Source organism: Pristiophorus japonicus, chromosome 10, assembly GCF_044704955.1.
Source record: "Pristiophorus japonicus isolate sPriJap1 chromosome 10, sPriJap1.hap1, whole genome shotgun sequence".
NCBI classification, from domain to species: domain Eukaryota; kingdom Metazoa; phylum Chordata; class Chondrichthyes; family Pristiophoridae; genus Pristiophorus; species Pristiophorus japonicus.
The window spans coordinates 190,270,089-190,284,129 of NC_091986.1; the positions used below are offsets into that span (position 1 = coordinate 190,270,089).

At 42.5% G+C, this 14,041-nt stretch overlaps 1 protein-coding gene across 3 annotated transcripts in view; it reads right to left on the minus strand.

The window, feature by feature from the left end:
- Positions 1–2,423: 2,423 nt before the first annotated feature.
- alg8 (ALG8 alpha-1,3-glucosyltransferase) overlaps positions 2,424–14,041 on the minus strand; it is a 35,714-nt gene continuing 24,096 nt past the window's right edge. For 2 of the 3 annotated variants that reach the window (XM_070891601.1, XM_070891600.1), the window contains exons 10-13: positions 11,183–11,322; positions 8,573–8,670; positions 5,976–6,048; positions 2,424–3,498 (exon numbers count right to left, since the gene is read on the minus strand). In XM_070891601.1, coding sequence (XP_070747702.1) covers positions 3,264–3,498; positions 5,976–6,048; positions 8,573–8,670; positions 11,183–11,322 — 546 coding nt within the window. In that variant the 3' untranslated portion in view covers positions 2,424–3,263. The remainder of the gene's footprint in view (positions 3,499–5,975; positions 6,049–8,572; positions 8,671–11,182; positions 11,323–14,041) is intronic. The other variant, XM_070891602.1, reaches the window with a different exon arrangement.

The window sequence follows — 14,041 nt, forward strand, 5'->3', positions numbered from 1 at the left end:
TCTTATGTGTATGCAGGGACTTAACTGTCTGCTCAAGTCATTTAACCATTACTCCCAATGATCATCATTTTTGATGCCCCATTGAACAGCACACTGGAGATCATGCAGTTTACATCTGCAGCTAAGAAAAGTGATATGGGGGCCTAACAGGCAGGCAACATTTTTCCTAAAGACCTTAGTAATTCACAGTTAACCCCCAAATAGCACAGTCTTGGCTCGAATCACATGAGGCAAATGAATAACCATATGTAAAATTTTAAAATTTTGTTCTCAAAATATTAGCAATGCTGGCAAGATTGCATTTATTGCTCACCCATAGTTACTAAGGTGGTGAGCAGCGTAAGTCATAAGACTGGGAGTTGCGGCCAAAAGTAAAAATGGCAATTTGCTGCAATGCATTTAGTGTACACTACTTACAGGAGCCACAGTGCACCCAATGATGTATATGGAGTTCAGTGGCATAGGTGCTCATGAACAGACTGTTGGAATCAAGCTTCTCGAGTGTTGTGAATACATCCATTCAGACGAGTGGTGAGTTTACCATCACACTCCTTATGTGAGCCTTATAGATGGTGAAACATAGAAACATAGAAAATAGGTGCAGGAGTAGGCCATTCGGCCCTTCGAGCCTGCACCGCCATTCAACGAGTTCATGGCTGAACATGCAACTTCAGTACCCCATTTCTGCTTTCTCGCCATACCCCTTGATCCCCCTACTGGTAAGGACTACATCTAACTCCTTTTTGAATATATTTAGTGGATTGGCTTCAACAACTTTCTGTGGTAGAGAATTCCACAGGTTCACCACTCTCTGGGTGAAGAAGTTTCTCCTCATCTCGGTCCTAAATGGCTTACCCCTTATCCTTAGACTGTGACCCCTGGTTCTGGACTTCCCCAACATTGGGAACATTCTTCCTGCATCTAATCTGTCTAAACCCGTCAGAATTTTAAACGTTTCTATGAGATCCCCTCTCATTCTTCTGAACTCCAGTGAATACAAGCCCAGTTGATCCAGTCTTTCTTGATATGTCAGTCCCACCATCCCAGGAATCAGTCTGGTGAACCTTCGCAGCGCTCCCTCAATAGCAAGAATGTCCTTCCTCAAGTTAGGAAACCAAAACTGTACATAATACTCCAGGTGTGGCCTCGCCAGGGCCCTGTACAACTGTAGTAACACCTCCCTGCCCCTGTACTCAAATCCCCTCGTTATGAAGGCCAACATGCCATTTGCTTTCTTAACCACTGCTGTACCTGTATGCCAACCTTCAGTGACTGATGTACCATGACACCCAGGTCTCGTTGCACCTGCCCTTTTCCTAATCTGTCACCATTCAGATAATAGTCTGTCTCTCTGTTTTTACAACCAAAGTGGATAACCTCACATTTATCCACATTATACTTCATCTGCCATGCATTTGCCCACTCACGTAAACTATTAAAATCACTCTGCAGCCTCATAGCATCCTCCTCACAGCTCACACTGCCAACCAACTTAGTGTCATCTGCAAATTTGGAGATACTACATTTAATCCCCTCATCTAAATCATTAATGTACAATGTAAACAGCTGGGGCCCCAGCATAGAACCTTGCCGTACCCCTGGGGACAATAGGTGAGCCATTGGTTATCTCTGCCCTGTTTTGTAGCTCTGATATTTATATGGCTGGTCCAGTTAAGCTTCTGTTGGTGCTGATCCCCCAAGATATTGATGGTCAGGTAGTTGGCAATGGTGATGCCACTGAATGTCAGAGGGAGCTTTGTCTTATGCAAGATGGTGATTATCTGGCACTTATATAGCATGGAACTGCCACATGTCAGCTCAAGCCTGAATATTGTCAAGGTCCTGTTGGTATGGACTGTTTCATTATTCGAGGAGATGTGAATGGAGCTGAACACTGACAATTGTCAGCAAACAGTCCCGGCCCTAACCTTATGATGGAGGGAAGGGTACTGATGAAGCAGCTGAAAGATGGTTGGCCAGAGGATATCAAATGGTGTACCTTACAAGTGACTACACTTTTAAAATTGGCTGTAAAGTGCTTGGGAACAGCCCAAGGTTGTGCAAGTTTCTTTTATTTAAGCTGCACATTCTGACAAAATGCAGTTTACAGAGAAGTTAGTTTCAGAAAATACTAATGAAATATTTTGAATATCAAACCTTTGACATGTGCTGAACTCAGAGCTAGACTGGTTAAGGTGCAAATTCATTGCAAGCTCTTCAGTTCCATGGCTTTAATTTAGAATCACTAATCTGACTCTTTCTTCTTTATTTTACTGACTTACTGGTGAATGTTGCATTTGGCCCTATGCCGCAGCACTATTTTATGCTGTTTGAGGCAAAAGTCAGAAACAATCAACATGCAAACAATCTCCTTTATTTGTTATATAAAATGAATTTCATGATTTCACTTAATTCAGTCCCAAATGTTTATTCAGTGTTTCGATTTATACAAATAAGAAAATAAATTTATTCTGCACTAAACAAATTATTTTGTTTCTAGAATGCAGTTGCTTCAACATGATTCCATTTCAACTTACAGCTACAGGATTTTGTATTTGTAAAACAAACACCTTTTCATGTTACATTTACAATTCACAATACATACAGGTCGATGTAAACATACACAGAAGCGGTATTCATAACAGAAATATTTTTGGTCCTTAAGCAATACCAATTATTGACACTTCAATAGGTCTTTCCCTAAAAATATGCAACCAAGAATAGGCTTGTGGAGGTCATTTGGAGGTCGAGGGTATACCTCTACTTAAAAATCAGTATGTGATGTTATTGCAGTTGTGATGCAGATTTATTGTTTCAAAATTCACTTTGAATATCATTTTAACATTGATAGTCACAATGTACTGAATTTTGCATTACAAAATACAGTGGAAGCATTTAGCCTCCAATGGCATACTGTGGGGAGGGACAGGAAAGGGACAAATACTTTAATCAACACGCAACAGTTATTCCAGGGTAGTGAAATTAATCTTAAACATCAACATGGACACAATATCATGCAATTATTGTTAAAGGTACTGAAAACATGTCTATATTTGAAAGATCATGCCAGTCCCAGCACCAGTGCTTTCAAAGGCTGTAGTAAAATAAGATTATCACAACGGCAGTGGCCTCAAACTGGATTATGTCCATAATTCTTGTATTGTGTCCATGATTCCTGCATTGTGTCCATGATTCCTGTACTGTAACTCCAAGTTAATAGCACATTCGCAAGTCCGAATAAAGCATTTGAACGAGTCCATCAACTACTGTGCTTTCATCTTCCTGTCAGTCCCTGGCTCCGTCAGGACTGAAATGTACAGTTTAATCCAAGTGTAGGTAACTCCTAGCGAACAGTATACAGAGGTGAGCAACAGTGGCACAAAGGGAAACTTTTGCTGCCAGGACGTTAGGGGATAGATGATCTCACAAATAACTTGCAGGGGAATAAGACCACTGAGGTAGATGGATTCAGGCCAGTTTAGAAGCGATCCTTCCTTCCTGGATAGGTAACAAACCCAGTTAGATTATCGTGGATTTACTATATATACTTTTTTTAATTCAATAAACCGAACATTTGAAATTGAAAATATTTAAGTGCGATCTGAAACTTTGTGGGAGCCTCTTTGGAAACAAGTGGAGTCAGATATTGCTCGTCAAGATGAAGTTCCCCTGACCCACTCTGTGTCCAACAGGGCACATTGCTTTACATATTTTCCAATAAAATGTGAAAGCACGAGAAGTTACGGTGACCTGTCACAGCATATTCTGGATAAATCTCTCTTTTACTGAACTAGGCAGCGTATTATGCATTTGTTGCATTAATTCCCATCTATAATATTTATAAAATGAAAAACAATTACTGGAAATATACAACAGATCCAATCAGCATCTGAAAGACAAAAAAGATTCTTTCTTTCTCTTTCCAATGTTGGCAGGTACATTTCCAACAGAGAAGGTTCACGAGGTTGATTCCTGAGATGAAGTGGTTGTCATATGAAGAAAGGTTGGGCCTGTACTCCTTGGAGTTTAGAAGACTGAGAGGTGATCTTATTGAAACATATAAGATTCTGAGGGGGCTTGACAAGGTAGATGCAGAGAGGATGCTTCCCTTCATGGAGGAATCTAGAACTAGGGGGGCACAGTTTCAGAATAAGGGGTTACCCATTTAAAACAGAAATGAGGAGGAATTTCTTCTCTCAGAGGGTCGTGAATCTTTGGAATTCTCTACCCCAGAGAGCTGTGGAGACTGGGTATTTGAATATATTTAAGGTGGAGATCGACAGATTTTGAATAATAAGGGAGTCAAGGGTTATGGAGAGCGGGCGGGGAAGTGGAGTTGAGACCAGGATCAGATCAGCCATGATCTTATTGAATGGCAGAGCAGGCTCGAGGAGCCAAATGGCCTACTCCTGCTCCTATTTCTTATGTTCTTAGGTAACAATTTCTGTTGTCTATACAGAACAATACTTGCACAAATGCTGCAGTGCAACAGTGCTTTGGAGCTCCATGTGTGATGGGATAGAATAATAGGATATGTTCCTTCACCCCATAATGGACAGCAGTGCCTTCAGTTGCCAAGGCCCTAAGCATCTTCAATTCCTTCCCTAAACCTCTCTGCCTCTCATCTCCCTCAAGACACTTCTTAAAACCTACCTCTTTGACCAAGCCTGTCCTAATATCTCCTTATGTGGCTCGGTGTCAAAATTTGTCTGAAAACACTCCTGTGAAACACCTTGGAACCAATGTTTCCCCCCCCCAATTTTTTTTGGGTGCATGACCCCTTTAAAGGGCTGCATGGCCCAAAGTTTGGCTCATGTGCGAAATTTCACATTTGAAAAGCTGGTCCCAGGCTGCGCTGGACCAGCAGATAGTTGCGTTGACCATGCAGGTTAGGGGGAACATTGCTCGAGACATTTTATTACGTTAAAGGCACTATATAAATGCAAGTTGTTTTGTTAATATTTTCCATATGGTCAGTTTCCAAAATCAGCTGTGCCACCAAGGAGTGACACTGAGCAGCGATCAGATCCTTAACCAAGGCCAGGGGCAGAAAGAGACAAGAAACCGAGTAGGTGAATCTTCCAGGGTGCTCGAGCATGCTTCCCATCAGCTGGATCAAGAACTGCAGTGGCAGAGGCTCAGGAGCAGCTCCTATGTACACCTCACTGAGGGATAGTGTGTAGTATGGGCCAACTAAGAACATGGCAATAAAAAAGGTAACACAGAAAATAAATAAATGTGTGGAGTTGATGGAGTTATTTTAATAGGAAGTAGCAAATCTCATTTCAGCCACAGTGACAAAAAAAAGAATAGATAGTAAAGGGGGAAATCTTCAATCGTAAACAATTTCTTCTACCCCTGTCTACTGTTGATATGGAGCTGCTCCAAGATGCATAGGGATGCTAGATAGAAACATAGAAAATAGGTGCAGGAGTAGGCCATTCGGCCCTTCGAGCTTGCACCGCCATTCAATGAGTTCATGGCTGAACATGCAACTTCAGTACCCCATTCCTGCTTTCTCGCCATACCCCTTGATCCCCCTAGTAGTAAGGACGACATCAAACTCCTTTTTGAATATATTTAGTGAATTGGCCTCAACAACTTTCTGTGGTAGAGAACTCCACAGGTTCACCACTCTCTGGGTGAAGAAGTTTCTCCTCATCTCGGTCCTAAATGGCTTCCCCCTTATCCTTAGACTGTGACCCCTGGATGCTACCGGTTGGTCACATCACAGCACAAGAGAGGAGGACATTTGACACTTGATTTGAAGGTCTTTATGCAGATAGAAAATGATGCTTTTACAAAATTATGAGTGTACTTTGAACAAAAAGCATCTCCCTCTAGACTTTCCTTCCTGTTTCAACAGTATTTGCAATATTTAAATATTGATAACATAAAACCATATGCAGTCTTTCTAGCAGAATTATTACCATAGATTTCCAGGGAGAGAGGGGGAAAGATACATTTCCACTCACCTGAACAAAGCTCGCAGAGCAGAGAAACTATATACAGTGAACAAAAGCATAAGGCAGATTTTGATTGGCATTTCTATAAAGGAAAAAAAAGACCAAAACAAAATCAAACACATAGCACTGAATACAATACATGACATACCAGAGTAAATTCACGCAGCAAAGGAGTCCACTTGAAAGGAGCAACAGTCAGAGATAAGAATAAACAATTGTAGCCCAGATCTTTGCCTTTGAGCTCATCCCCTGCAGGGAGCATGGGATCAGTGTACGTTCCCTATGATATCAATTAAATAGGTTAGGCAGGACCAGGGGCACAAATTTAAGTTGTATCAGGCTAGATCTAGATTAGACGTCAGGAGGGGTTTCTTTTCTCAGAGAATAGTAGACCTCTGGAACAAGCTGCCATTTCATGTGGTGGATGCAGACTCACTGAATTCCTTCAAGCGAAAGCTGGATTTGTTTCTGGCTGCGACAGAGATCACTGCTTACAGAAGGTAGGTACTGCAGGGAATTTAATGGGCAGAGTGATCTCTTGGAATAGTTTCGATCACCTAGATGGGTCGGAGAGGAATTTCCCAGATTTTTCCCCCCAAATTGGTCTGGGTTTTTTTTTTAATCTGTTTTTTGCCTCTCCCAGGAGATCACATGGTTTCGGGTGGGGTGGAGTGTATGTTGTGATACACAAGGTATCGCAATTGTGTGGGACAGACTTGATGGACCAGGTGGTCTTTATCTGTCCGTCATTGTTCATGTTTGTATCTGCAGTGTGGAATATAACACCCACCAAGCTGCCTTCCTGTGGCCGATTTTGCATTAGAAATGCAGAAAGGAAATAAACATACTTAATGATTCTGAGCGATGTTGCACTGCTACATGGACACACATGGACAATTAATTACAAGGCTGCATCAGCTCACTACCAAAGTAATCACATTTATACTAGGAATCTAGTTACAGTTTATATTACTGACGGAGAGCGTAGAAATGTTCTGGATTCAAATTCTTACCATAGTACAAGTCAATCTTAGAAACAGGTACAGGCCATTCAGCCCCTCAAGTCTATTCCGCTATTCAATTAATCATGGCTGATCTGAACCTCAAATCGATTTCCCTACCTTTGATCCTTATCCCTCGATACTCTTACCCAACAAAAATCTATCGATCCTTGTCTTTAAAGTTTCATTTTGACCCAGATTCTACAGCAGTTTTGAGGGAGAGTTTTCCAGATTTCCATTACCTTCTCTGTGATAAAGTGCTTCCTGATGTCACTCCTAAATGGCATAGCTCCAATTTTAAGATTATGCTGCCTTGTTTTGGATTCCCTCATCAAAGGAAATAATTTCTTTGTATCTATCCCATCAAATCCTTTTATCATTTTAAAGCACTCGATTCGAATACCTCCTTAATGTTCTAAACTCAAGGTAATACAAATTAGGTTTATGCAACCTGTCCTTTTAATTTAACCCTTTCAGCCCTGGTATCATTCTGGTAAATCTGTGTTGTACCCCGTCCAAGGTCAATATGTCATTGCTGAGGTGCTGTGCCCAAAACTCAATGCAGTACTCTAGATGGGATCTGACCAAGGCTCCGTACAACTGAAACATCCCTTTTGTATTCCAAACCCCTCGAGATGAAGGCCTACTTCACTAGTATTGTTGATTACTTTTTGTACTAGCAATCCAAACGTAACTAGAATTTCAATTATACTCGACTAGCAGACAATGTGTTGAGAGACTCATAAACAAGCATGAAATTAAAGATAATATTATAGGAGAGTGCTTTTAAGTTACGTCAAATGTAGGGCAGGGGACCACTCCAGTGGCTTTGTTAGTAAAAGCCTCAGATTGGACGGTGCTAAATCACACAGACAAGGAAGTTTGCAGGTTTGATATCTAGGCTGTGTATCGAGTTAGGTATGTTCAACTGGGACAATAGTGTGGGTGCAATAATTGGTTTCAGTGTTAGGCAAAGGAATAGCAACCAGCATCCTGATCACTATCCAGTGATCCCGAATACACAATGCAGCATAGTTAGGAAAGGGGAGCAAATTAGGGGGAAAAACATTGAGAAGGAAAGTCAACAGTTGCCCAATGATTTGTTAACCACCCAAATGAGGGAACCAATGAGTACATTTATATTCTTTGTTGCTATGTGTTTTTCTTCTCTTCCTAAAGCCAGTGACATGCTGGGGCTACCTCATCCTCGAGGCTAGACTGCGAGTATTGGTCGGTTATTGCACCACAAACTAACGCTAGTCCTCTCTCAAAATTGACGCATGCACACTTTCCAGCAGGAGTCATTGGATAGCAATGAGAAGTGGGAAGCCTTGCTGACTTTCTCTCCCCCTCTGCTTACAGGGGGCCCCGACTGTTACCCAGATTACAATGAGCTAACTCAGCACAGATTGGGAATCAAACCCGGGACCTTCTGGTCTGTACATCTGAGCACTTTACAAGGCAAAGCCACTAGGCCAGAGAAACTGAAGGTATGTTCATGTAATTCTTAACATGAGGGAAAAACAGTGAATAAAATGCATCTATTTGTTTAGTACATACGCAAAAAAAGTCGTTTTAGAATGTAAGTGAGCATCTTATCCTTACCTGGTCCTGTGAAGAGGAGTGGGAAGAGGGAAAGATGCCCTGTGGTTACTAAGATGAGATATATTCCCGCATCTTTTCGATTTTCCACAGCAAACAAACTAAGGATTTAAAATAAAAATACTGCAGCATAAGGAACATAAGACTAGTTTCTTTGGTCATTGCTGGTTCATTTACTGCATAGAATAGCCAATTTACATCATCTGTAAATGACTGGGGTGGGATGGGAGCTCACATCTCTTGTACGAAGAGTATATTCCAGCACCATAATGCAATGTTTTGAAAATAAGGATAGGAGCAATTATTTTCTGAAAAGATTTTCTGAAAAGAATGAAAAATAACTGCCAGGATGAGATTAAAAAATAAGTCTATAAAGTTCTAGTATAACCAATGGACCACCCGAGTACTGTTAAAGAGCATCTTTGCACTGGGCTGGAGTTATATTGTACATGGCGCAAACTTCGACCACATAGATTCTGGCTTTGTGCACTCAGGAGTCAGACCACCAGTCCGATTCTTAAGATATATTGCCACTTTCCAGTCATTGCAAACTGTCTTGTTTCAACATGAGCGTCAGCCTGTGGCTCAGTTGGTAGCACTCTTGCCTTTGAGTCAGCAGGTTGTGGGTTCAAATCCCACTCCAGAGACGAGAGCACAAAATCTAGGCTAATACTCCAGTGCAGTACTGAGGGAACGCTGCACTGTCAGAGATGCTGTCTTTCGGATGTAGCCCCGTCTGCTCTCTCAGGTGGACGTAAAAGATCCCATGGCACTATTTCGAAGAAGAGTAGGGGAGTTATCCCTGGTGTCTTGGCCGATATTTATCCCTCAATTAACATCACTAAAACAGATTATCTGGTCATTATCACATTGTTTGTGGGAGCTTGCTGTGTGCAAATTGGCTGCCGCATTTCCTACAGTACAACAGTAACTACATTCAAAAAGTACTATATAGATGCAAGTTATTCTTCTTCCTTCTAGGAAAATGGCAAAATAACAGCACCCTTAAATAGATATACTAAACCCATTACTATCATTTTAAGCAATCTTACTATTTTAAATTGTATTACTAAACATATTAGTATGGTTTTGAGAAGGGCTGCATTTACAGTCAGCAGCAATAAAAGATTTACATCCTATTAGTATAGCCTGCATTTAAATCCAGGTCCCAGAGGCGATAGGACTGAATACCAATCCAGGAATGCCCAGTCATGGGTCATTAAAGTAAGTACCATGGAGCCTCAAAGGCCACTTACAAGGTTGAAATCCATGTTTCAATTAATTAACATGTATCGGAGTTGTTAAATCAGAACACCAAGGTCTGCTAGTTTTAAGATGTATTTACCAATGAGGAAACAATGCTACCTACAGCTAAACCTCCAGGTCTACAAAACACAAACAGTTTTCTTATTTGCTGGTTTGACCCAAGTGAAAATAGGATTGAGTTGCCAGGGTTTCGGAGGCCGGATTGCCAGTGGCTTGGGACTAAATGCGGCCGGGTAGCCTACTGCGGGATGGAGTTCAGAACACTCGTGTCAAAGACAGAGTCTCAGTTAAGGAGATCTTTGAAGTGTTCCTTCCAACGGGCACTCACTGCCTCTCTGTCCTTGATGAGTAGCTCTCTGTTCAAGCTTATGGTCTACAGGGCAGTAGTGATACCCGCCCTCCTATATGGCTCAGAGACATGGACTATGTACAGCAGACACCTCAAAATGCTGGAGAGGTTCCACCAGCGCTGCATCCGCAAGATCCTGCAAATCCATTGGCAGGATAGGCGCACCAACGTCAGTGTTCTCGCTCAGGCCAACACCCCCAGCATCGAAGTATTGACCACGCTTGATCAGCTCAGTTGGGCAGGCCACATTGTCCGCATGCCTGACACGAGACTCCCAAAGCAAGCGCTCTACTTGGAGCTTCGACACGGCAAGTGAACCCGGGGTGGGGGGGTAGCAGAGGAAACGCTTCAAGGACATCCTCACCGACACCTGGGAATCTCTAGCCCAAGACCGCCCAAAGTGGAGGAAGAGCATCCGGGAAGGCATTGAGTCTCATCACCAAGCACAAACTGAAGCCAAACGTAGACAGCGGAAGGAGCGTGCGGCAATCCAGGCACCCCACCCACCCGTTCCTTCAACCACCGTCTGCCCCACCTGTGACAGAGATTGTGGATCCCGCATTGGATTCTTCAGTCACCTGAGAACTCATTTTTAGTGTGGAAGCAAGTCATCCTCGACTCCAAGGGAATGCCTAAGAAGAAGAGGAGTGGCCCCTGGGCTGCAATCTGAACATCCCTGTACTAACCCATTACCAAGGTTCCTGTTACTTTTTTTGGGTGCATGGCCCATTCAAAAACAGCACATTTTTTTCCCATTTAAAGGCTGGTGAGCCGGCTGGGCGGGAGCGCCAGAGTGCTGCTCAGCCACACTGTCCTACCTCTGTGTCACCATTTACAATGTTGCCCATTACCTCATCTATTCCTCAATGGGCTGTTCATATCAAGATCTAATTCAACTACCTTTGTAAAATATTTTTGCTTATGACATTATAGAAGAATCCTCATTATTACAAAAAGCACTCTTATTACACATCATGAAGCCAATGAATTTATGGTACCTCAAAGGCAGTATAGCGATGAGGATGGCCTTTTCATGTACATGCCAGCCAAACATGAACGACCCCAATGCGCAAAGTATCAGGCACTGAAGGAACCCTCTAGGTCCTCGAGGTCTTAGCCAAAGATGGAGAATAGCAGGCTTGAAACAAAAGATAAATAGAGGTATAAGACAATGATTAATAACTGAAGCAAAAAACAATGTTCTCCATCAGCCATATAGCACATGACGAAACACTCGAGCCAGCATTTGGCCTCAAGAGCAGAACATCAACACAAATGTTCATCGTGAACATTTACGATCTGTGCATCAGCCAAAAGCATCAAACAAGAAATTAGGGATGCGTGCAATTAAGGTACAGCAGTTATCATGGGCGACTTTAATCCACCTACAGATTGGGCTAAACAAACTGGTAGCAATACAGTGAAGGAGGATTTCCTGAAGTGTATTGGGGATTGTTTTCCAGACCAATATGTCGAAGAACCAACTAGAGGGCTGGCCATCCGAGACTGGGTGATGTGTAATGAGAAAGGACTAATTAGTAATCTTGTTGTGCAAGGCTGCTTGGGGAAGAGTGACATAATATGGTAGAATTCTTTATTAAGATGGAGAGTGACACAGTTAATTCAGAGACTAGGGTCCTGAACTTAAGGAAAGGTCACTTCGATGGTATGAGACGTGAATTGGCTAGAATAGACTGGCGAGTGATACTTAAAGGGATGACGATGGATAGGCAATGGCAAACATTTAAAGATCACATGGATGAATTTCAACAATTGTACATCCCTGTCTGGAGTAAAAATAAAACGGGAAAGATGGCTCAACTGTGGCTAACAAGGGAAATTAAGGATAGTGTTAGATCCAAGGAAGAGGCATATAAATTGGCCAGAAAAAGCAGCAAACTTGAGGACTGGGAGAAATTTAGAATTCAGCAGAGGACAAAGGGTCTAATTAGGAGGGGGAAAATAGAGTATGAGAGGAAGCTTGCTGGGAACATAAAAACTGACTGCAAAAGCTTCTATAGATATGTGAAGAGAAAAAGATTAGTGAAGACAAACGTAGGTCCCTTGCAGTCAGATTCAGGTGAATTTATAATGGGGAACAAAGAAATGGCAGACCAGTTGAACAATTACTTTGGTTCTGTCTTCACGAAGGAAGACACAAATAACCTTCCGGAAATACTAAGGGACCGAGGGTCTAGTGAGTAGGAGGAACTGAAGGAAATCCTTATTAGGCGTGAAATTGTATTAGGGAAATTGATAGGATTGAAGGCCGATAAATCCCCGGGGCCTGATAGTCTGCATGCAGAGTACTTAAGGAAGTGGCCCTAGAAATAGTGGATGCATTGGTGATCATTTTCAACAGTCTATCTGAATCAGTTCCTATGGACTGGAGGGTAAGCCCACTTTTAAAAAAAGGGAGAGCGAGAAAATGAGTAATTATAGACCACTTAGCCCGACATCAGTAGTGGGGAAAATGTTGGAATCAATTATTAAAGATGAAATAGTAGCGCATTTGGAAAGCAGTGACAAGATCGGTCCAAGTCAGTATGTATTTATGAAAAGGAAATCATGCTTGACAAATCTTCTAGAATTTTTTGAGGATGTAACTAGTAGAGTGGACAAGGGAGAACCAGTGAATGTGTATTTGGACTTTCAAAAGACTTGTGACAAGATCCCACACAAGAGATTGGTGTGCAAAATTAAAGCACATGGTATTGGGGGTAATGTACTGACGTGGATAGAGAACGGTTGGCAGACAGGAAGCAGAGAGTCGGGATAAACGGGTCCTTTTCAGAATGCCAGGCAGTGACTAGTGGGATGCCGCAGGGCTCAGTGCTGGGATCCCAGCTATTTACAATATACATTAATGATTTAGATGAAGGAATTGAGTGTAATATCTCCAAGTTTGTGGATGACACTAAGCTGGGTGGCAGTGTGAGCTGTGAGGAGGACGCTAAGAGGCTGCAGGGTGACTTGGACAGGTTAGGTGATTGGGCAAATGCATGGCAGATGCAGTATAATGTGGATAAGTGTGAGGTTATCCACTTTGATGGCAAAAACACGAAGGCAAAATATTATCTGAATGGCGGCAGATTAGGAAAAGGGGAGGTGCAAGGAGACCTGGGTGTCATGGTACATCAGTCATTGAAAGTTGGCATGCAGGTACAGCAGGCGGTGAAGAAGGCAAATGGTATGTTGACCTTCATAGCTAGGGGATTTGAGTTTAGGAGCAGGGAGGTCTTACTGCAGTTGTACAGGGCCTTGGTGAGGCCTCACCTGAAATATTGTGTTCAGTTTTGGTCTCCTAATCTGAGGAAGGACGTTCTTGCTATTGAGGGAGTGCAGCGAAGGTTCACCAGACTGATTCCCGGGATGGCAGGACTGACATGAGGAGAGACTGGTTCGACTGGGCCTGTATTCACTGGAGTTTAGAAGGATGAGAGGGGATCTCATAGAAACATATAAAATTCTGACGGGACTGGACAGGTTAGATGCTGGAAGAATGTTCCCGATGTTGGGGAATTCCAGAACCAGGGGACACAGTCTAAGGATAAGGGGTAAGCCATTTAGGACTGAAATGAGGAGAAACTTCTTCACTCAGAGAGTTGTTAACCTGTGGAATTCCCTACCGCAGAGAGTTGTTGATGCCAGTTCATTGGATATATTCAAGAGGGAGTTAAATATGGCCCCTACGGCTAAAGGGATCAAGGGGTATGGAGAGAAAGCGGGAAAGGGGTACTGAGGTGAATGATCAGCCATGATCTAATTGAATGGTGGTGCAGGATCGAAGGGCCGAATGGTCTACTCCTGCACCTATTTTCTATGTTTCTATAAAATAAAGGCCAAAAATTATCAGT